The following is a 21537-nucleotide window of genomic DNA, read 5'->3' as shown; positions in this document are numbered from 1 at the left end:
GCATTAGAGGTGGGGAAGGGCAGAAGAAAGATTTTTATAAAGATAATACTTGAATTTGATCCAAATACCAAGAGGACCTGGTGACTGATTAGAGGTAGTACATGGATGGGAAGGAATGTAGGATGGATCCCAGATTCTCAGGTTGGGCACTATTCATTGAAAAAGAATACATGGGCACCAACATGTATGGGGTTGAGGTGGAGGACTCTTGAGTAGGGAGAGTTGACAAGTTCCTATCTGGGCATACACAACTTGAGATGCCTGTGGGATGATCAGGTGGAGATGTCTTTTAGGTGGTACCTTGTTCTAACTGGAGCTCGAGAGAGAGGTTTCTGAGTTAGGAACAGATTGGCAGGTAGGCAAGTAATTGATTTTTTATATAGTAGTTTGCTTAGGGAGAAAGAAGTTAGAAGAGTAGAGAAAGGAGTCATACATGATAAAGTCACAGAACCAAAATGAAGAGTCAGAGAACACTAGATCTGCATTCTCATTCTCACCATGGTTCCTTCTCCATGAATCTGTTTTGCTCTCCTTTGGAGCTTCAGTTCCTCATATACAGTGGGAAGAATGCAATCTGTTTTTTGTTTTTTTTTTTTAAAGATTTTATTTATTTATTTGACAGAGGCACAGTGAGAGGGGGAAAACAGCAGGGGGAGTGGGAGAGGGAGAAGCAGGCTTCCCACAGAGCAGGGAGCCGGATGTAGGGTGATACTATGACCCTGGGATCATGACCTGAGCTGAAGGCGGACGCTTAAGGACAGAGCCACCCAGGTGCCCCTGAATGCAACCTGTTTTGTAGGAAATCGTGAAGATTGAGATCACATAGGTCATATATATTAAGTGACCACGTTATCGTTGGTACAGAGAAAATGTTTTCTTACCTTCTGAGATTATATGTGTGCACATGCACACACCCCCAACCACCACAGATTGTGCACAAGAGTGTCATTGCCAGGTACGTAGGCACTGTTTCAAGCCCTTTTCACATGACTTAACTCTTTTAATCTTCACAATCCAATAGTGTGGATGTTATCACTGTGAGAGAAAGCACTGTGGTTAAAAGCTCGGACTGAGCCAGACTGCCTGGTTTCAAATCTTCCCCATTTTACAAGTTATTAAGTAGGTAGGTAGTAGGTACATGGCCGGGAAGTAGCAGAATTTAGATTAAAACCTAGGCTAACTGAGGACGTGGATTTGCCTCTAGGACAATTCCTCCCGGTGCCAAAATTCTTTTGGCTGCATGGCAGGAGTTTTGGAATTATTTCTTCCGTCCTTATTCTGAACTTTCCATGATTGACTTTTGTCTCTCCCTGGGAGTGGCTGATCTTTGTAAGGCAAATTTACTCGTACTAATTCCTTAGGATGTTTCAGTCCTTTTAGCCTAATAGGTATTCAGTTTAAATAGGCATTTCAATCACTTTATTTTCAAAGACTGCATAATTTGTATTTCTTTTCATATTTGTATCATGATTTATTTAGGCAGGACTGAATCTTTAATAAATTTCGGTATTCTCAGCAACGCCCCCCCCCCCCCCCCCCCCCCCCCAGCACTCAGTACTTAGTATGCACTCAATAAATGCTTGTTCAAAGAATGAATGAACTAAAGAACCGCGGAACAGAGACGCCGAGGGGGGTCGGTCTGGAAGTTCCAAAGTTCGGGAGGGGACAAGGGGGCGGGTAGTGACTGTCACATGACGAGGCGTGGCAAATCTTATGTACTCCGCGGCGCCGGGCGCAGCTCCGCCCCCTGCGCCGGTCACGTGGGGGCGCCGGCTGCGCCTGCGGAGAAGCGGTGGCCGCCGAGCGGGATCTGTGCGGGGAGCCGGAAATGGTTGTGGACTACGTCTGTGCGGCTGCGTGGGGCTCGGCCGCGCGGACTGAAGGAGACTGAAGGTAAAGCCGCCATGTCCGGGCCCGACCCGGCCCCCCCACCCCCTCCCCCCCGCATCCGCCGCCATCCGGGCCGGGACCGGCCACCCTGCGCAGCCGCCCGGGCGCCCTGGCCCCGCGGCCCAAGCCCGGGCCCCGGCCCGTCAGGGCCCGATCTCTGGCCCACGTGTGCCCGGCCTGGCCCGGCCTGGCTGCTGGGTGGGGGTGGGGGAGCGCGGGGCCGGAATATGCGGTCCCCGCGGGCTGGTAGGGTGCCGGGTTCGCCGGCCGCGAAGTGCCACCTCGGCCTGACCCGAGGGGGCCCCGCGGGCGCAGGCACCGCGGCTGCCGGCCCACAGCCCCCTCCCCCCTTTGCGGCCCGGCCGCCGGGAAGTGACACGTTGTTCTTTGGCACTGGCCGGCGCTGCGCAGGGAGGGCGCAGGGGAGGGAGGCGGCAGCGGCGGGCAGGGAGGAGCCCCCGGCCCCGCCCGCCCTCCGGGCCGACCCTCACTTGCTAGGAACCGGCTCCTCTTCGGCCGCCGCCCGCCTGGCCTTTTACAGCCCGACTCCCGCCCTTCTGGCCTCCACTCCTGGGCGGCGGCAGGCCTCGCGTCTGGCCCCGTGAGGGTGCCCCCGCGGCCACCCGCAGCAGGCGTGCCTTGTGTGCCCCTGGGCCTGGCCCCGAACCCGGTGTCCCCAGGTGGGGGGTGGGGACACCACGGCCGAAGCTGCTAGCTCCGTTTGTGATCCGGGAGCCTGGTGCCAGCGAGACCTGGAATTTCCGGTCTGGTTGGTCTTGGGCCCCGCGGAGCCAGGTTGATACCCCTCACCTCCCAACCCCAGGCCCTCGGATGCCCAGAACCTGTAGGCCGCACCGTGGACTTATTCTTAACCGAGGGGGTGAGTGAGGGGGCTGTTTCAGCAGACCAGGGGGGTGGTTGGAGGTGATGCGGGTTTGACAACGTGTTGGTGGGGACGTAAGGTGGATCCTTCACCCCCTTCGCGCCTCCGGTACTATGGTACTTCGGTGTGGGACCTAGCCCTTGCTTCAACCCCTCCCCCACTCCATTTGCCTTAAGCTTGGGTCCCTTCCCCTTTCCGAGCTCCACTCTTTCCCAACAGGTGCTGGGGGGACCCTGATGTGGCACCAAATGAAATGAACAAAGCTCCACAGCCCACAGGCCCCCCACCTGCCCCATCCCCTGGACTCCCACAGGTAATTAGGGAGGAATTAGTAGAGACTGGGGTGGGGGTGGGAGAGATCAGGCAGCTGGTCAGGAACAGGTTCCAACCTCTGGATTTTCCCACCCCCATCTGTGTCAGGGCAAAGTGCAGCTTTCTGCTGCCAAATTGAGACAGGGCCCCTGGGCTGTTCCCAGGGGCTGTCATGGGGAAGAGGGGGCATGTGGACTGCTGAAGCTCTTGGCACAGGTCTGCTCCCCTTACTTTACCAGCTTATGTTTCTGCCCCCCCTCCCCGGGTTTCCCCTCTTGCTGAACTCTGGTCTCCCCCCTTCAGCCAGCGTTTCCCCCGGGGCAGACAGCGCCGGTGGTGTTCAGTACGCCACAAGCGACACAAATGAACACGCCTTCTCAGCCCCGCCAGGTGAGGGGCTGTGGGGAGGGGAGTAGGGGGCCTGGGTGGGAGCCATGGAAAGCTTCGGCCAGTTTGGGCCTAGGATGGAAACTATGGAGGCTGTGTACCTGCCCCAATTTCCTGACAGTTGCTCTGTGTTGTTTCATGCGGCTCTGCACTTTGTGCTGTTGATTACTTACAGTGGCTGGCCCCTTGGGGAGTATGGAGTCAGTGGGGGTGGCATTACTAGGGGTCCTGGTGCCTTGAGAATTGGGAGCAGTGCTTTGGGCCCTGCTGTCAACTCCTGTTTTCCTATTTCCTCCTTTTCCTGGGAGGTCGTGAGTGCTCCATTCCCCTTCCCTTCTTTCTCTTTGGACTATGGCAAGATAAACACTCCCGCTGGTTCTTGCCTTTCTCTGTTCTCTAAATTCTTCCTCACTAAGTGGGAGCATTTGTGTCCTACCTCTTTCATTTTTGTTTTCCTCCTCATCACCTTGGGGATAATTCTCTTCTTTCCTGTCCCCATGTGCTCTCAGGGAGGATTCAGGTCTCTGCAGGTAATACCCCTTTGCTGATCCTGGACCCTCTTGTGGTCTCACCCTTAACCTCCACCCTAGTCAAGGGCTAGACACAGGGACGGGTCTTCAGGGTGGGGACATTGTTTGCTGTTGAGGTCCTCAGTCTCATGCCAACCAATGCATGTTAGAGGCTAGATCTTGGCAGAGTGCATATCTGAGAACTGGGAGACTACTGCATGTTAGTGGTTAGCTCCTCTGTACCTTAGGGTGGAGCAATGCATGTTGGGGAGTATGTTGCCCACAAGGGCTTTACTTAGGCATGATGCATCTGGGTGTTAGGGAGCCTTTGCAGAGGGGTAGCCTGGTAGAGGTGACGTGAGTATGCACGGCGGTGAGGGAGTAAATATTCATGGTGTGCAAAGCGCATACCTGAATGTGGAGGGTACGTGTGAGTACAAGAAGCTGCTTAACCATCAGTTGGTCGGGTGAGTTAGGTTTGGCCCCCGTGCTGCAAAGCCCCCAGTATTTCTCTCCAGACTAGAGACATTGTGGAGTTGCCATTTTGCTGTCCATTTCCTCCCTTTCCCAGTGCCAACTGCCTTCCTCCCTCTTGACAGCACTTCTACCCTAGCCGGGCCCAGCCCCCGAGCAGTGCAGCCACCCGAGTGCAGAGTGCAGCCCCCGCCCGCCCTGGCCCAGCTGCCCATGTCTACCCTGCTGGATCCCAAGTAATGATGATCCCTTCCCAGATCTCCTACTCAGCCTCCCAAGGGGCCTACTACATCCCTGGACAGGTGAGGCTGGAGGCTTGGGGGCTGGAAGCCATGGAACCTTCAACCCCAACCCTCCTCTCCCCTACCCTGACCCTCTAGTCACATCTCTTCTGCAGAGGTGTGACTTCCCTTCTGGTCATTGCCCACAGTGGCTTGTTCTGTCTTGCCCTGCATTCTCTTTGTAGTCTGATATGGTACTCAAAGCTCCCTCAACTCCTCTCCCCTAATCCTCCCCCTTCCCCACCAGGGGCGTTCCACATATGTTGTCCCGACACAGCAGTATCCTGTACAGCCAGGAGCCCCAGGCTTCTATCCGGGTGCAAGCCCTACAGAGTTTGGGACTTACGGTAAGCAGGGGAGGGTCAGGTGAGAGAGTCCCAGGGAGCATCTAAACTCGCCTACGAATTCCTTGACCCTTCCTCGGCTCATTCCTCGGTCTAGAAATGATAGGGTTAGTAGGTAGTAGGGATTGGTGCTTAATGTGAAACTGGTGTTGGGTGGGTGGGGGGGTAAGAGCGCAGGGCAGAGCATTTTATCCTATTGGTGAGAGTTGGGAGTCCTCCCTGTGTCCAAGAATTTAGGATCAGGCACAAGTTTGAGGGCCTCTTAGTAAACATTCCCTCTGACACTTGTTCCATGGTTGGTGGGAGCCCATGTAACACGGATTTGGGAGGTTTTGTAGCTGTTTTTCATTTATATTCTAGGAAAGGATTAGTCTGTTCTTTATGGCAGTGGTTTCCAAAATTTTTTGATCATCAGGAAAAATTTTGAGTATGTACCTCTAATACATGTATGTTTTTGTTTGTTTATACGTATGCATCATTTAAACAACACACTTAATGTTGCTTGTCAAAAACAAGTGGAGATTATGGATGAGATTAAAGAACACATCCCATTTTGGAGACCATTGCTTTAAGGAATTAGTTTTTCCACATCCTGGGCCTGGTTCATAATGTTACTTTTTGTTTCCTTGCCCCTTAGCAAAGGGCTGGAGACTGGAACTGGACTCAGGTTGAGTGGAACAGGGTTGGCAAATCTGTTTTTCTCATTCCCAGCCAAAGACCTGATTCTGTTTCAGGTTAAGTAGTTGCTGCTCCCTCAGAATACATGTGTGTGTGTTGCTGGGTGTTGGGGGCATACATGATACCTTATAGGGTAGAAGAGAAACCGAAGTCCTGGTAGTGGGAGCTGGTATGTGGTGGGGAAGGAGTGCCTGTCTACGAGGTGTGTGTATGTCAGTGTCAGGAATTCTTGTAAACGCAGTTCAGACTGGTTCCCCAGCTTTGATAGACACCTAATTCCCTTGGGGAGGTGGGTGGGGCAGGGCAAGGGGCCGGCTGTGGGTGATGAGAGGTTCTGGGGATGGGAGGCGTTCAAGCAGGCATCTGTATATGGTTGGGCCCTGACGCTGCCACCATTCTTCCTTTCTGTGTCTCCCCCCCTCCCCCAAGCTGGCGCCTACTACCCAGCCCAGGGTGTGCAGCAGTTTCCCACTGGTGTGGCCCCCGCCCCAGTTTTGATGAACCAGCCACCCCAGATTGCTCCCAAGAGGGAGCGGAAGACTGTGAGTAACAGCAAGGGGCTCTGGGACATCTGGGAAAGGGAGACTCAAGGTCAGGCGCCTTGTGGGTCAGGGAGCAGAAAGTTGAGGAAGGAGATCTTCAGCTGGGAGTGGTTAGAGAATGGAGATCTGTGAAGTGCTCAGGTTCTTTGTAAGGACTAAGATTTCAGTGTAGAAGTGGCTCATGGGAAGACTGAAGAGGCTAGTGCAGGAGTTCCTGAGAGACCCAGGTTCTGGGGGTCCATAAGATCTATGTATGGTTTGGGGTTTCTGGTGGCTGGTCTTGGAAATGGTTTGTTTTCTGTGACCCCAGCCCCCACCTCCCAGTCCTGGAAGCTCTTGAGGCCTCCGCCTCTGCTCAATCCTCAAGCCCTGGGCGTGGTGCCCAGAATAGGGTGCCAGGGCTGGGGAAGCCGCTGAGTCACCCTGGCTCCACCCACTGGATCTGGGCCCTGCCCCCAGAGATCAGGCAGACTAGCCACAAGTGAGCTGTATGGGTGCTAGGTGGGGGTCCTGGGCCCCATGGTGTGCAGCCAGGGACTTGGGGACTGCTGGTGGGGCAGGGTTGAGGGAGGGAGGGGCATTGTGATGTACGGGGCTGCTCTGTGAGGTCAGGGGTCTCTTAGGGGTGGGGGCCAGGGTAGGGAGTACAAGATGAGCTGGATGGGTTGACAGTAGAACTCATGGGGTTTCTGGCACCCACCCACCTGCTTCCCAGTGGGGGGTGGGGGGTTGGCCTGGAGTCTTAGAAGTGGGGCAGGGTGGAGAGGTGGGCTCCTCCTATTTCCCACTCATCCCGGAGCTTTCTTTCCCCAGATCCGAATTCGAGATCCAAACCAAGGAGGGAAGGATATCACGGAGGAGATCATGTCTGGGGCCCGCACCGCCTCCACACCCACCCCTCCCCAGGTATTGTCTGATCTTTGAGTGAGGCCCTGGCTAGGATGGCTGTTCTGACTGGGGTTCCCAAGTCCTTTGATTTTTTCTTTCAACGAAGGGATTTCTTTGTCTGCTTTCCTGGGTTTTTAGGCAGAGTTAAAGTAGAAATGGCTCTAATAGAGAAGGGTTGTGGGCCTCATCGGGGCAAACTTGGTAACCCTTTGTGTCCTGCAGACGGGAGGTGGTCTGGAGCCTCAAGCTAATGGGGAGACACCCCAGGTTGCTGTTGTTGTTCGGCCAGGTAGGTAAGCAGGTGGGGCAGAGCTTTAATGGGGAAAAGGAGTGTGACAATTTCACATGCTGAGGAGGTGGAGTAACTTGACCTGGGTGCCAGAGAAGAATGACCTTAGGTTTTAGGTAGTGGGATTTTGGGAGTGGAGCAGATGTTGGGTGAGAAGAGAAAAGGCTTAGGTGGGATAAGATGGCAGGGGTGGGTGTTAGGCTGGGAATGTCTTGGCTGGGAGGAGGACAGACAACAGCAGTGAAGACGTGCCTCTAATTACTCGTCATCTTTCCTTGTGGCGCAGATGACCGGTCCCAGGGAGCAATCATTGGGAGCCGACCGGGGTTGCCTGGCCCAGAACACAGCCCTTCAGAATCCCAGCCTTCATCACCTTGTCCGACCCCATCACCACCCCCAATCTTGGAACCGGGGTCTGAGCCTAATCTCGCAGTCCTCTCCATTCCTGGGGACACTGTGACAACGGGGATGATCCAAATGTCTGTAGAAGAATCCACCCCCATGCCCCGTGAAACTGGGGAGCCATATTGCCTCTCTCCAGAACCCACTCCCCTCGCTGAACCCATACTGGAAGTAGAAGTGACACTTAGCAAACCGATTCCAGAATCTGAGTTCTCTTCCAGTCCTCTCCAGGTTTCCACCCCCTCTGCATCTCACAAAGAGGAAATTCTTCCTGAACCGAATGGCATGGTCCCATCTGAGGATCTGGAACCAGAGATGGAGTCGAGCCCAGAGCTTGCTCCTCTCCCTCCCCCAGCTTGTCCCTCCGAATCCCCCATGCCCATTGCTCCAACTGCCCAACCTGAGGAACTGCTCAACGGAGCCCCCTCGCCACCAGCTGTGGACTTAAGCCCAGTCAGTGAGCCAAGGGAGCAGGCCAAGGAGGTGACAGCGTCAGTGGCTTCCCACACCGTCCTCTCTGCCGCTCCAGCTGCTCCAGCTGTGGCTCCTCCAGCTACTTCCCCAGCTCAGGAGGAGGAAATGGAGGAAGAGGAAGAAGAGGAAGAAGAAGGAGAAGCAGGAGACGCTGAGGGTCAGAAAGGAGGAGAGGAACTTCTCCCCCCAGAGAGCACCCCTGTTGCAGCCCACCTGTCTCAGAATTTGGAGGCAGTAGCCGCCACCCAAGGTGAGGTGTGGCTGGATGGTGGAAGTGGGGCAGGCTGGAAGGTGTGGGGTTTTCTCTGTAGAGATGACCTCTCATTTGTGCCACTGTGTCTGGGTCATAGAAGCCCTTTGATGGAACCTAAGAGAGAAAATTCCAAGATTAAGGAATTTTAAGTCTGGAGTGGGTGTGATGGAAGGAGGAAATACTGTAGAGTAGCTACTTTTTTTTTTTTTTTAATTTCCCCAGGGATTAGGGGTAGTCCATAAGTTATTCCCATTTTTCTTACCCCCCAAATAGTGGCGGTGTCTGTGCCAAAGAAGAGACGGAAAATTAAGGAGCTCAATAAGAAGGAGGCTGTGGGAGATCTTCTAGATGCCTTCAAGGAGGTAAGGGAGCAGAAAGAGAGGGCAGAGTTTGGGTATGAACACTAGTCATACTGCAACCAAAATGGAATGTCCTACCGTTACAGGTGAGCCCAGGAGTACCAGAAGTGGAGAATCAGCCTCCTGTGGGCACCAGTCCTGGTCTGGAGCCTGAGGGCAGCAGTGCATCCCCGAGGCCTGAGGAAGCAGACGAGACCTGGGACTCAAAGGAAGACAAAATTCACAATGCTGAGAACATCCAGCCCGGAGAACAGAAGTATGAGTATAAATCAGGTATGCTGGGGCACCTGGGTGGCTCAGCTGGTTAAGCATCTGTCTTGGGTTCGGGTTATGATCCCAGGGTTCTGGGACTGAGCTGAGCGTCGGGCTCCCTGCTCAGTGGGGAGCCTGCTTCTTCCTCTCCCTCTGCCCCTCCCCTCACTCGTGTTCTCTCTCTCTCTTTCTGCTCGCTTGCTCTCTCAAATAAGTAAATAAAATCTTAAAAAAAAAAAAAAAAAATATTCTGAAGGAAGGGTTGAGAAGGGTTGGGTATTCTTTCCAGGGCCCCAGGAAACAAAGGTATGATTGGTTCATCTCGTCTTCCTCGTAGATCAGTGGAAGCCTCTAAACCTTGAGGAGAAAAAGCGTTATGACCGTGAGTTCCTGCTTGGCTTTCAGTTCATCTTTGCCAGTATGCAGAAGCCGGAGGGATTGCCCCATATCAGCGATGTGGTGTTGGATAAGGTTGGTAGACTTGAGGGGGGAGGGTCAGTTTGGGCTGGCTGGCTGGGGAGGAGCCTGAGGTCCTGAAAGAGTAGTCAGGAGCCATAGCTTATTTCTCATGCCTTCCCTGTCCTCTTTGCAGGCCAATAAAACACCACTGCGGCCACTGGACCCCACTAAACTTCAAGGCATCAATTGTGGTCCAGACTTCACTCCTTCCTTTGCCAACCTTGGCCGACCAGCCCTTAGCAACCGTGGGCCCCCAAGGGGTGGGCCAGGTGGGGAGCTGCCCCGAGGGCCGGTGAGTGGGACTGGCTAGGGGGACAGATGGTTGGGGGGGGTTGGGGAACGGCTCCCTTGTCTTGCTGTGGGGAAGGGGAGTCTGCCCTGGGGGGTGTGGTAGCGGTGGCACAGTTGTGCTGACTCGCTCTGTGTCTTCACTCGGCCTCACCCCTTGCTTAGCAGGCTGGTCTGGGACCCCGGCGATCTCAACAGGGCCCCCGAAAGGAACCCCGCAAGATCATTGCCACAGTGTTAATGACTGAAGATATAAAGTTGAACAAAGCGGAGAAAGCCTGGAAACCCAGCAGCAAGCGGACGGCCGCTGATAAGGATCGAGGGGAGGAGGATGCTGATGGCAGCAAAACGCAGGTACCGGCCAGTGCTGCTTTTGCTGTTTCTTCTCAAGGTCTGCCCTCTGAGCCAGCTCTGCCCTCTTTGCTTCTGTCATCCTTACGACTAGTGGCTACTTGAGTCCCTACGACCTCTCCCATCACTCCCAGCAACCTCTTCTGAGAAGCTCACTGGATTCTGAGTCTTCTCTGTCCCCTCTCCCAGGACCTGTTCCGCAGGGTGCGCTCCATCCTGAATAAGCTGACACCCCAGATGTTCCAGCAGCTGATGAAGCAGGTGACGCAGCTGGCCATTGACACCGAGGAACGCCTCAAAGGGGTCATTGATCTTATCTTCGAGAAGGCCATTTCAGAGCCCAACTTCTCTGTGGCCTATGCCAACATGTGCCGCTGCCTCATGGCGGTTAGTGTCCACTGCTACTGAACCTTGTGGTCTAATTTCCTACTTCTCTCTCTAGGACTCCTTGAGTCCAGCTTCTTGGTTCTCTTCCAGCCTGTGCTGTTGATGGCAGCCAGGAGGTGGCAGAGTGGGGGCCAAGGGTCTTCCTGGGTTAGGTAGCTAAAGACCCTTGGAGGGCCTTCCCGCTCGGGACCAGCTTAAATGTGACGTTCTCTTTGACATACAGCTCAAAGTGCCCACTACAGAAAAGCCAACAGTGACTGTGAACTTCCGAAAACTGTTGTTGAATCGATGTCAGAAAGAGTTTGAAAAAGACAAAGATGATGATGAGGTTTTTGAGAAGAAGCAAAAAGAGATGGATGAAGCTGCTACGGTGAGAGAAAACCCACCAAGCCCACTGTCCATCCACCCAGTTGCTGCTCGGCTATAGAATGGGGTGGGGGGGGTAAAAGGGGGTTGGGGGTGATGGTGTTTTGGGGGTTTCTCTGCCTTAAGACAGGAATACTTGCTGCTAGGGTTAGGAATCCAGATAGTGGAGGAGAGAAGGGTTTTAGCCCAGTCTCTGGGTACCTTTTTGATGGATTTCTGCCATATAATTCCAGGCAGAGGAACGGGGACGCCTGAAGGAAGAGTTGGAAGAGGCTCGAGACATAGCCCGGCGGCGCTCTTTAGGGAATATCAAGTTTATTGGGGAGTTGTTCAAGCTGAAGATGTTAACAGAAGCGATAATGCATGACTGTGTGGTTAAACTACTTAAGAACCATGATGAAGAGTCCCTTGAATGCCTTTGTCGTCTGCTCACTACCATTGGCAAAGATCTGGACTTTGAAAAAGCCAAGGTAGGGGTCCTGGGATGTGGAATGGGACAGGCTGAAGTGCCTGGGGCCTGCTGTCCACTCACAAACTCCTTGTCGGGCTGTTGTGTGTGGGCCACCGAGCCACAGTGATGGAGCTGAGGGTCTGAGGAGGGGCCGGGCCTGCAGTTGGAGCTGAGGTGTTACAAGTTCCTGACCTGATCCCTTTGCTTCTTCCTAGCCCCGCATGGATCAGTATTTCAACCAGATGGAAAAAATCATTAAGGAAAAGAAGACTTCATCCCGAATCCGCTTTATGCTGCAGGATGTGCTGGATCTGCGACGGGTGTGTGTCCTCTCCTTCCCACTGCTGGTCGGCTGCCTGTATGCCATAGCCCCCAGTTCCCAGCATTGCTTTGTCTGGCCCTCTGATATAATTACCTTGTGACTGGCCTTCTGTCCCTACAGAGCAATTGGGTGCCACGCCGTGGGGACCAGGGTCCCAAGACCATTGACCAGATCCACAAGGAGGCTGAGATGGAGGAGCACTGGGAACACGTAAAAGTGCAGCAGCTAATGGCCAAGGGCAGCGACAAGCGTCGGGGCGGCCCTGCAGGCCCACCCATTAGTGAGTCTGAGGCTCAGATTAAGGAGGGGGCAGGGTGAGGGGTTACGCTTTCCACTGATGACTTTTTGTTAGTGCCACGTGTCTGGGCCACTGAGACCACATGATGGAACTGAGGATCTGAGGAAGGGGGGCTGGGGGCGGCCCCAGGCAATAGCAGTGCTTGGAGGTATTCATTATTGCAATATGCTGTCTCTCCTCTTTGTCCCAGGCCGTGGCCTCCCACTTGTGGATGATGGTGGCTGGAACACAGTCCCCATCAGCAAGGGCAGTCGCCCTATCGACACCTCGCGACTCACCAAGATCACGAAGGTAGTGGGTGGTGTATTGGAGGGAGTGGTGGTGGTCATGGGGAGGGTAAAGAGGGATCAAACAGGCAGTGAGCCTAGGTTAGGATCTTGGTCCCCTCACTTTCTGAAGTTGGAAAGGTGACGGCTGAATTTTTCCTCTTAGACTAACTGGTTAGATTGCTAGAGACGGGACTGCCAGCTGAAGGGGGTATATTCACATCTGTCTGGGCCAGTGGTTAGCAAACTCACATAGCAAACCTGGCCCATTCCTTGCTTCTCTATATTCCACAGCTAACAACTGGTCTTTACGGTTTTTTAACGGTTGAAAAAGATAAAGTGGATGATATTATATAATATGAAATTATTCAAAATGTAAATTTCAGTGTCCTTGGTTTTATTATAACACAGCCGTATTCATTCCCCTTAAGTATCGTCTGTGACTGCTTTTGTGCAACAGTGGCCGAGTGGAATAGTTGAAATAGAAACTGTATGGCCTGCAAAGCCTGAAGTATTTACTATTTGGTCTTTTACAGGAAAAGTTTGCCCGGCCCCTGGTCTAGGCCATTTGCTATTGTGTAGCAGTGGGCTTTGGCCAGATCAGACTCTTGATGTCTCCGTTCCCTTTCCTCCCTCAGCCTGGCTCCATTGATTCTAACAACCAGCTCTTTGCACCTGGAGGACGATTGAGCTGGGGCAAGGGCAGCAGTGGGGGCTCAGGAGCCAAGCCCTCCGATGCAGGTATGGAGGCCATTGTAAAGAGTTGGGTGGCTGTTTTTTCTTTCTTGAGGGCAGAGCCTTGTTTGTAGGGGAGGCTTTTGGTACCAGGTGGTTAGGTAATAACAGGAGGCCTATGCTCGGGACTAGGACTGAATGAACTGTGTTTGTGTTGGGAGTAGGACCAAGTGTCCTAAACCGGCAAGTAGGAGATAGAATGGGAGAATGTGGGAAGAGATTTTGATCTGGGCCTTCTGCCTCCCCAGCATCAGAAGCTGCTCGTCCAGCTACTAGTACCTTGAACCGCTTCTCAGCCCTCCAACAAGCAGTACCTACAGAAAGCACCGATAGCAGACGTGTGGTGCAGAGGTGAGGTTTCCTGGGTGTCTCCGTTCTTCACGCGGGGACTACTGTGATGGGCTTTGGGCGTTGCCATAGGAATCCTCACACCTGTAATCAGAGCCCCTAGCTAAATTGGAGCACATTCCTGATGCCGGGAACTAGGCCCGATGGTTGCTCAGCATGTTGGATAGCTATACGAGAGAACACCTCGGTGGTACAGTGAGAGGTGACATGCCTGTTTTTTTCTCTAGGAGTAGCTTGAGTCGGGAAAGAGGTGAGAAAGCTGGGGACCGGGGAGACCGCCTAGAGCGGAGTGAACGGGGAGGTGACCGTGGGGACCGGCTCGATCGTTCTCGGACACCTGCCACCAAGCGGAGCTTCAGTAAGGAAGTGGAAGAGCGGAGTAGAGAGCGGCCCTCCCAGCCTGAGGGACTGCGCAAGGCAGCTAGCCTCACAGAGGATCGGGACCGCGGACGGGATGCCGGTAAGGGGCTGGGAGAGGAAGGGAAAGGTGTGGGTTTGGGTCTAGCCAGTCTCCAATCTTCAGAGCTCCGGGCCTAGGAAAATTAGAACTGAAGAGTCTCCATGGGGCGCCTGGGTGGCTCAGTGGGTTAAGCGTCTGCCTTGGGCTCAGGTTAGGACGGAGCCCCACATTGGCCTCCCTGCTCAGCGGGGAGCCTGCTCCTCCCCCCTGCCGCCCCTCCTCCTCTGCTCCTGCTCTATTTCTTGCTTTCTCTCTCTAGAATAAATAAAGTCTTAAAAAAAAACAACTAAAGGGTGTTCCATCTGTCCTTCCCCTTCAGTGAAGCGAGAAGCCACCTTGCCCCCGGTGAGCCCCCCAAAGGCTGCGCTTTCTGAGGAAGAGCTGGAGAAGAAATCCAAGGCCATCATTGAGGAATACCTCCATCTCAATGACCTGAAGGTAGGCTCTGGGTGGGGTCTGAGCGACAGCAGAACGGGCGGGACATGTGCTCACCGGCCTGGACCAAACGGTGACTGCCCTCTCCCTCCTTCCGCACCCCTGTAGGAGGCAGTGCAGTGCGTACAGGAGCTGGCCTCACCCTCCCTGCTCTTCATCTTTGTGCGGCATGGCATTGAGTCAACACTGGAGCGCAGCACCATCGCTCGTGAGCATATGGGGCGGCTGCTGCACCAGCTGCTTTTGGCCGGGCACCTCTCCACTGCTCAGTACTACCAAGGGTATGCCTTCTGAGGGCCTTCTGCTTTTACAGACCCACAGACTTTCCTCCTTTGTAGGACGCATACAGCCTTGGATAAGAGTGTAGGTTCCTCAGCCATCCTGGTCAGCGTGACTTTTGGCAGGGCTAGGGTATACCATGCAAGGACAAGAGTGTGGCCTTAGCTTGAGATAGTTGCCCCCTGTTTAGGAAGTGTTCTTGAGGGGGTCCGCAATTGATCCTTTAACAATGCCATGTTGCCCCAGAAGGAGAGTGGGGGTCCGGCTTACCTTTCCTAGAATGCCCTGACTTTTTTTTTTTTTTTTAAGATTTATTTTTATTAGAGAGGAGAGAAAAAGGGAGAGGGAAAGAAAATCTTCAGGCAGACTCCCTGCTGAGTGTGGAGCCCAACATGGGGCTTGATCTCAAGACCCCAAGATCATGACCTGAGCCAAAATCAAGAGTCGGACGCTCAACTGACTGAGCCACCCAGGTTCCCCTAGAATGCCCTGACTTTGAATTTCATTTGCAGGCTGTATGAAATCTTAGAACTGGCGGAAGACATGGAAATTGACATCCCCCACGTGTGGCTCTACCTAGCAGAACTCGTAACGCCCATTCTGCAGGAAGGTGGGGTACCTATGGGGGAGCTGTTCAGGTAAGCCCCCTTTTTGGGATTCAGGGGAGATAAAGACAAAGTTGGGGAGGGGAGGCATATATGGCAGGTGCAATGCCTGGGTTTAGGGAGGGATGGGGTAGTGTACTGAGAGGGCTTTGGAGACTGTCAACACTCACTGTATTTTTCTTTCCCTGTAGGGAGATTACAAAACCTCTGAGACCCCTGGGCAAAGCTACTTCCCTGTTGCTGGAGATCCTGGGGCTTCTATGTAAAAGCATGGTAAGTAAGAGCCTTTTGGGGGTGATGTGTCAGGACTTCTCTTCCCACCATGCGGTTTGGGCTGGTTACGGTGACTCTGGTGCCTCATGGCCCATGGTGGGATGGGGTTAATGGTGATGGTGTGCTGTGTTGGTCCCTGGGAGAGGAAACGTCAAGGCTGGCACTCTCAGACCAGTTCCTGTCGTGAGTTCTGGACAAGACTGGGGGAGAACAGCAATCTAAGACCCTAAGTCCTTGATTGATTGATTCATTCATTCAACTAGCATTTTTTTTTTAAAACATTAACCAACCACATACTAGGCACTGGGAATACCACAGTGAATAAAACAGTTAGAAAACCAGCTGGAAGAGAAAAGTAAGAAATGACAGCTTAATAAACACAGTGTGAAGTAAAGCATGAAATAAAATAGTTGAAATGGAGTGTCTTGGGTACTGTGAGGTTGCAAAGGAGTGTCTCTTTGGTGATGTTCATGACAGAAAGCTTTCCCAGAAGGGCGCTGGAACTGCTTTGTGAAAGTTAAGTGGTGACTAGCAAATGTCACGGAGAGACGGGAAAGGCAAGTGGGTGGGGCACTCCGTGGTCGAGAGAGCTGGGAAGAGCACTTTAGGAGTTTAGCTGCCCCTAGGGCCTGGACAGATAGACTTGAGTGGAAAGGAATTGTTCTAAAAGCCTGTATTAGGGTAGTTTGTTTTAAAAAAGAGAGAGGTATATTGAACTATGTGTATTTCATTGAATCTGTGGTGCAGCAGGTTGTAGGACATGTTACTGCTACACTGTTGATAAAGAAAAGACTTACGGTCATTTGTTTAAATGTAATGTATCAGTTGTGAGATGAGACTCAGTGGTGTATTAGAATGAGCATCTTTAAAATTCGTGAACTACGGTAGTCTTATTAAGCGTCAGTGTCATCATTCTGAATATCTGCTATAAAGAGTAATGCCTTCAGAATCTCTTGTCCCCTCACAGAAAATGGGCTCAGACTGTTGTTTATGTGAGGATTTCTGATTTGCAGTGGGGGTTGTGGGAGTATATCTGCTTCTAAAATTTTCTGGACTTCGTAACCAAAAAGGCATATTTGTTAGAAGTTGTCCGCTCCCATGAGCATTTGTTTGCTTGGAATAATGAAAGACTAAGCTATTTTAGAAAAAGAATCGTAGAGGAGTGTGGAAGGCTAAGATGAGTTGTGTGGATTTGGTTTTTTACCTTTTTCAGTAAAGGTAATTCTGTGAAAGCTAATTGACCTCTTCTGTAGAGGCTCTTAGGCTATTCCCCCCCCCCCCCCCCGTTTCCTAGCACTGTGGTAGATGATTTCTTGTGTCTTTGGGTGATTTTTTGGCTGATGTCTGTCCAATACTGGCCTGTAGGCATGGAGAGACTGCCTATTTGGTACTTCTGTTACATCCTGAGCCCCTGGAGGGCACCTAGTGGCCTTTCAGTAAATATTTGTTGGGTGACATTTGTGGAGATAGGTCTTGGAGGGAGAGAAAGTTGCTGAATTGGTCTTGCATTTTCCAGAGTCCCAAAAAGGTGGGGATGCTGTGGCGAGAGGCTGGACTCAGCTGGAAGGAATTTCTACCTGAAGGCCAGGATGTCAGTGCATTCGTCACTGAACAGGTTTGTGGCTGGAGTTAGGCTAATTCTAGCATTTGGGACTGGCCATTCTTCTTCCTCTTCCCTCAAAACACTCACGTGGTACACTTACCTCCTGACTGTGGGTCTTTTTGTAGAAGGTGGAGTATACCTTGGGTGAGGAGTCAGAAGCCCTGGGCCAAAGGATGCTCTCCTCCGAGGAGCTGAGCAGGCAGCTGGAGAAGCTGCTGAAGGAGGGCAGCAGTAACCAGCGGGTGTTTGACTGGATAGAGGTATGTTTCTCCTGGGTACTGGGGGAGAGGGATAAAGGAGAGGCAGTTCTTGGCGTGCGGGTAGGGGCATAGTTCAGAACTTAGGGGCCTTTTGTTTCTCTTCTGCACAGGCCAACCTGAGTGAGCAGCAGGTAGCATCCAACACACTAGTTCGAGCCCTCATGACAACTGTCTGCTATTCTGCAATTGTCTGTAAGAGGAGCCAGGGAGATGGTGGGGAAAGGGTGGGCCCAGCAGACAAATGGAGGGAGGGAGGTTTTGGTCTTCGCCTCCTGGTTGTGGACCAGGCCGAGGGTGCATTAGTCCACTTAACTCTGTCTTCTTCCCTGTAGTTGAGACGCCCCTCCGAGTGGATGTCACGGTGCTGAAAGCGCGAGCGAAACTGCTACAGAAATACCTGTGTGATGAGCAGAAGGAGCTGCAGGCGCTCTACGCCCTCCAGGCCCTTGTAGTGACCTTAGAACAGCCCGCCAGTAAGAGCCAGGCTGCAGGGCGTGGGGGTGGGGGCGCTGCCAGAGAGCAGGGGCAGTCATGGAAAGGGTCTCAACCCAGGAGAGGGGGGTGGTCCCTGGAGAGTAGAACGCCCTGGTGGTTGATTTCTTCCCCCTGCACGGGTTTGTTTCCTGGCCTACAAATGGAAGGAGGTAAGACTCAGCCTTGAAGCTTAATTGGCTGCCATTTTGTACCCGGCCAGCTGTTCGATGCCGGGAGCACGGAGGTGAAAAACAGTAATGATTTCTAAGGACCCAGTGCTCTTGTGGCCTGGCAGGGGGCTGAGAGGCTTTTCTTTCCTTGCCTCATTTAATTCTCACAGCTGTTGTTGAAAGTATATCCCTGTTATCCTCTTTACCATGTTGGGAGACTGAGGTTTAGGTTAGCATGCCTGAGATTGTGCGTTCGGCAAATAGGTATGTGCCAGGGCACTGGGACATTGGCAGTGATTAAGTCAAGCACAGTTCTCGTGCTGGCATGGAGTCTTAACAGGTGATGAGTGGTGGAAGATGGGTCCTGCAGGGTGCTCTCTGGGGACACCTAGCGTAAGGGATGACGAGTGGGGAGTGGGAATTGACAAAACGGCAGCCCAATGACAAAGGGGAGGGGGGTCCTTGAAATGAAGGAATTGTGTGTAAACGCAGGCCCTGCGGCAGAAGGGACTTGACTCAGGTAAAAGAAGTGCCCAGGGAAGGCCAGCGTGGGCGAGCATAGCAGCTAGTTGTGTGTGAGGCAAGATGGGGCTGGAGAGATGGACATGGGCCAGGTCCTGCAGGGCTGTCTAAGCCATGGGACGAGTTTTGGCCTTCAGCCTAAGGCCGGGAAAAAGCTTTGTGGAATTTTAGTTTTTAGATCATCCTGGCCATTAGTAGGAGGAGTGGTTTGGAGTGGGTTGAATGTGAACATGCAAGAGCAGCAAATTAGGAGCGGGTTGGGTTGCTGGCGGCTCGTTCTTGCTGGTAGCATTGGAGCTGGGGGCGGTGCGGTTGCAGTTATAACACTGGCATGGTGGGAGAGGTCATGAGAGAGGGGAAGTTACAGGCCTTCCAGCATGCTTTTTTAGCAGGCGGGGGGATGGCATGGTACCATTTGCCCTGGGGGGGGGCGGGGTTGGGAACACTGGATCAGGTTGAGGTTGGTCATAATGAGTTTGTGGTCCCTGGGCGGGGGTGATCAGCAATGTCAGGTAGACAGCTGGGTACGGGAATTCATTTGGAAAGGAAGAGGTCCGGGTTGGTGGCCGATCTGTGAGAAGCTGGCACAGCAACACATGCAAGTCACCAGAGGGTATGGGATTGCTTGAGGGAGAGTGGTGAGAGCCTGCGATAGAATGTTCAAGTGGAGCACCCACAGGTAGGGATCAGAGGAGGACAGGGCCCTGTGAACAAAGGACAAAGTAACTTTAGGAGAGGGAAGTGGTCTGTAACGTTAGATGCTACTTGAGAATTCCATAGGAGCAGACCTGAACATTTAGGGCCTTTGGAGTGTAAAAACACAGAGGCCACTCTGGCATATTTGGTAGAGCAGGTGGCAGTCTGGATTGGAAAGAACTGAGTAATACTTGACTGGGACAGGAAGAAAGGAAAACAGCAAGTGTAGACAGAATCTTTGAATTTAGTTAATCTCTTGTCCAAAGACAAAAATCTTTTGTTTGACTGTAGGAGATAGTGGTTGTAAAGGAGGCCTTTTGTGTTTAGATGGGAGAAACTTGGGCTCAAAAATAGAGGGCAGAGTGGATAATTGATTGTGTAGGGTCCCCAGGGTGGGTGTGCATGGAATTTGGAACACAAGTTTGGGATAAATGCTCTCCTGCTGTAGGATGGGTCTGGGGGGCGGTGGTTGTGGATTTGAGGGGGTGTGTACCCTGAGGAACATCCTGGCTTGCAGCTTCTCATAGATGGCTGTCAGCATTTCATCTAGGCCTGGACTCCAGATCCGAGCGAGGCTTTATTTAGAAAACAATGAATTCGCTACTTGGCCTCCCTTTGCTTTTGGAAAGTTTGGCAGGGCAGTGTGGGGGTATGGGATAGGTTGTGTTCAGGGCTTATAGGACAAGTGCTTGGGAAGGCTTAACTAGTAGTCAGGATGGGGAGAAAGAGGGTCCAAGCAAGGGGTGCCGGAGTTGAGCCTAAAGAAATTCAGTAGGAAGGTGACAAGAGAAAGGAAGTCCTGGCGAAGGATGCAGCACCTGTAAAAGTGTCAAGGTCAGAGAGGATGTGTATGTTCAGGAGATGTGTGGAAAATAAGAAGAAATTGGGATCCAGTTTGCTAGCATCTGTAATGGGGACCAGTGAATGTTTCAGGTTATAAACCCTTGACTTTGGTGAGTGATACATCTGGGACTTAACGTCATTCCTTAAATTGAGGAGTACCAAATCTGTGTATAGTTTTTGAGTGAAGCTGCTGAGGTGAAGCTTGGGCCGGTTGGTAAGATTTTTCTGTGACTCATTACCATGCACCAGTCTCACGAAGAGGTTAACATCTTGTTAGAGACCCACCTAGTCACTCTGGAATGGTCAGACACACAAATACCAGGATGGTGGGTCAGGCCCTTGTTTTAACAGTGGAGCCTGGGAGTGGAATGGGGTGGCTGTGGGCAGCACTCCTCTTAACTGCTCTTGTCCTGCCTGCTTGCAGATCTGCTTCGGATGTTCTTTGACACGCTGTATGACGAGGATGTGGTGAAAGAGGATGCCTTCTACAGCTGGGAGAGTAGCAAGGACCCTGCTGAGCAACAGGGCAAGGGCGTGGCCCTTAAATCTGTCACAGCCTTCTTCAAGTGGCTTCGTGAGGCGGAGGAGGAGGAGTCTGACCACAACTGAGGGCGGGTGGGGCCGGGGACTTGGAGCCCCATGGACACTCAGATGGCCCGGCCAGCCGCCCGGACTGCAGGGGGGGGTGGCGGCAGCGGCGGCGGCAATGGGTGCCTGTAGTGCGATGTGTCTGAGCTAATAAAATGGCTGAAGAGGCAGGATGGCGTGGGGCTGCCTGGGGCCCCCCCTCCAGGATGCTGCCAGGTGTCCCTCTCCTCCCCCCTGGGGCACAGAGATATATTATATATAAAGTCTTGAAATTTGGTGTGTCTTGGTGGGGGGGCACCACCGCCTGCCCCTGGGGTCCTTTTTTATTTTCTGAAAATCACTCATGGGACTGCCGTCCTCGCTGCTGGGGGCATATGCCCCAGCCCCTGCACCACCCCTGCTGCTGCCTGGGCAGGGGGAAGGGGGGGGCACGGTGCCTGTAATTATTAAACATGAATTCAATTAAGCTTACTGCCTCCCTGCTTTATGGCCTGCTCCCTCTGGAGAAGGGGTATGGATAGGTGGGCAGCCTCCTTTCCAGAGCCGGCACTCTAGTACTGTCCCCTGTAACCTGGCACCCCTCTTGCCTCTTCCCCTGTCCATGATTGTGGGGGTCAGAGGGTCACTTTCCTGGGGGGTTGGACCCTTGAAACGGACATGGTGGGGTGCCCTGTTGGTTGTTAGGGGAGAAGAGACAAACAGCTGTGGGGTACTTCCAGAATTTGATGCAGACCCCTATGTGTGGAGGAGGCCCTGGGTTTCAAGCTGTTTACAGCCGGAGAAGTCCTTTGTGGCTTCAAGGTCTCATCTGTAAAAGAGAGGAGGCTGGATGCAGGAGTCT

General features: G+C 52.9%; 1 protein-coding gene and 3 non-coding genes across 10 annotated transcripts; all 4 read left to right on the top strand.

The window, feature by feature from the left end:
• Positions 1 to 1772: 1772 nt before the first annotated feature.
• EIF4G1 (eukaryotic translation initiation factor 4 gamma 1) lies at positions 1773 to 21162 on the top strand. 7 transcript variants are annotated; one of them, XM_044920021.1, is made up of 34 exons: positions 1773 to 1893; positions 2714 to 2770; positions 2993 to 3086; positions 3389 to 3475; positions 3982 to 4002; positions 4581 to 4757; positions 4984 to 5083; positions 6188 to 6300; positions 7114 to 7206; positions 7411 to 7477; positions 7764 to 8603; positions 8880 to 8968; positions 9052 to 9238; positions 9555 to 9688; positions 9810 to 9968; positions 10133 to 10318; positions 10505 to 10702; positions 10926 to 11072; positions 11302 to 11538; positions 11735 to 11839; positions 11962 to 12121; positions 12330 to 12430; positions 13044 to 13146; positions 13389 to 13491; positions 13716 to 13948; positions 14268 to 14386; positions 14492 to 14664; positions 15175 to 15300; positions 15459 to 15540; positions 17057 to 17155; positions 17269 to 17403; positions 17514 to 17595; positions 17736 to 17876; positions 20533 to 21162. In XM_044920021.1, the coding sequence occupies exons 3-34, from the start codon at positions 3027 to 3029 to the stop codon at positions 20715 to 20717; spliced, it is 4842 nt and encodes a 1613-aa protein (XP_044775956.1). In that variant the 5' UTR covers positions 1773 to 1893; positions 2714 to 2770; positions 2993 to 3026; the 3' UTR covers positions 20718 to 21162. The 7 variants fall into 7 exon arrangements, with proteins under 7 accessions (XP_044775956.1, XP_021548238.1, XP_021548237.1 ...); XM_021692563.2 differs by lacking the exon at positions 3982 to 4002; XM_021692562.2 differs by lacking the exon at positions 3982 to 4002 and having other exon boundaries at positions 10130 to 10318.
• LOC123323220 lies at positions 8654 to 8732 on the top strand. The gene has a single exon (XR_006539287.1). It is a non-coding gene; the product is annotated as a small nucleolar RNA SNORD66 (small nucleolar RNA).
• On the top strand, positions 11591 to 11667 carry LOC123323218. Its single transcript, XR_006539286.1, has one exon. It is a non-coding gene; the product is annotated as a small nucleolar RNA SNORD66 (small nucleolar RNA).
• Positions 12171 to 12246, top strand: LOC123323214. The gene has a single exon (XR_006539285.1). It is a non-coding gene; the product is annotated as a small nucleolar RNA SNORD66 (small nucleolar RNA).
• Positions 21163 to 21537: the final 375 nt, after the last annotated feature.

This window comes from Neomonachus schauinslandi, chromosome 1, assembly GCF_002201575.2.
Source record: "Neomonachus schauinslandi chromosome 1, ASM220157v2, whole genome shotgun sequence".
Lineage (NCBI taxonomy): Eukaryota > Metazoa > Chordata > Mammalia > Carnivora > Phocidae > Neomonachus > Neomonachus schauinslandi.
This window is presented reverse-complemented; position numbering and strand designations above follow the sequence as displayed.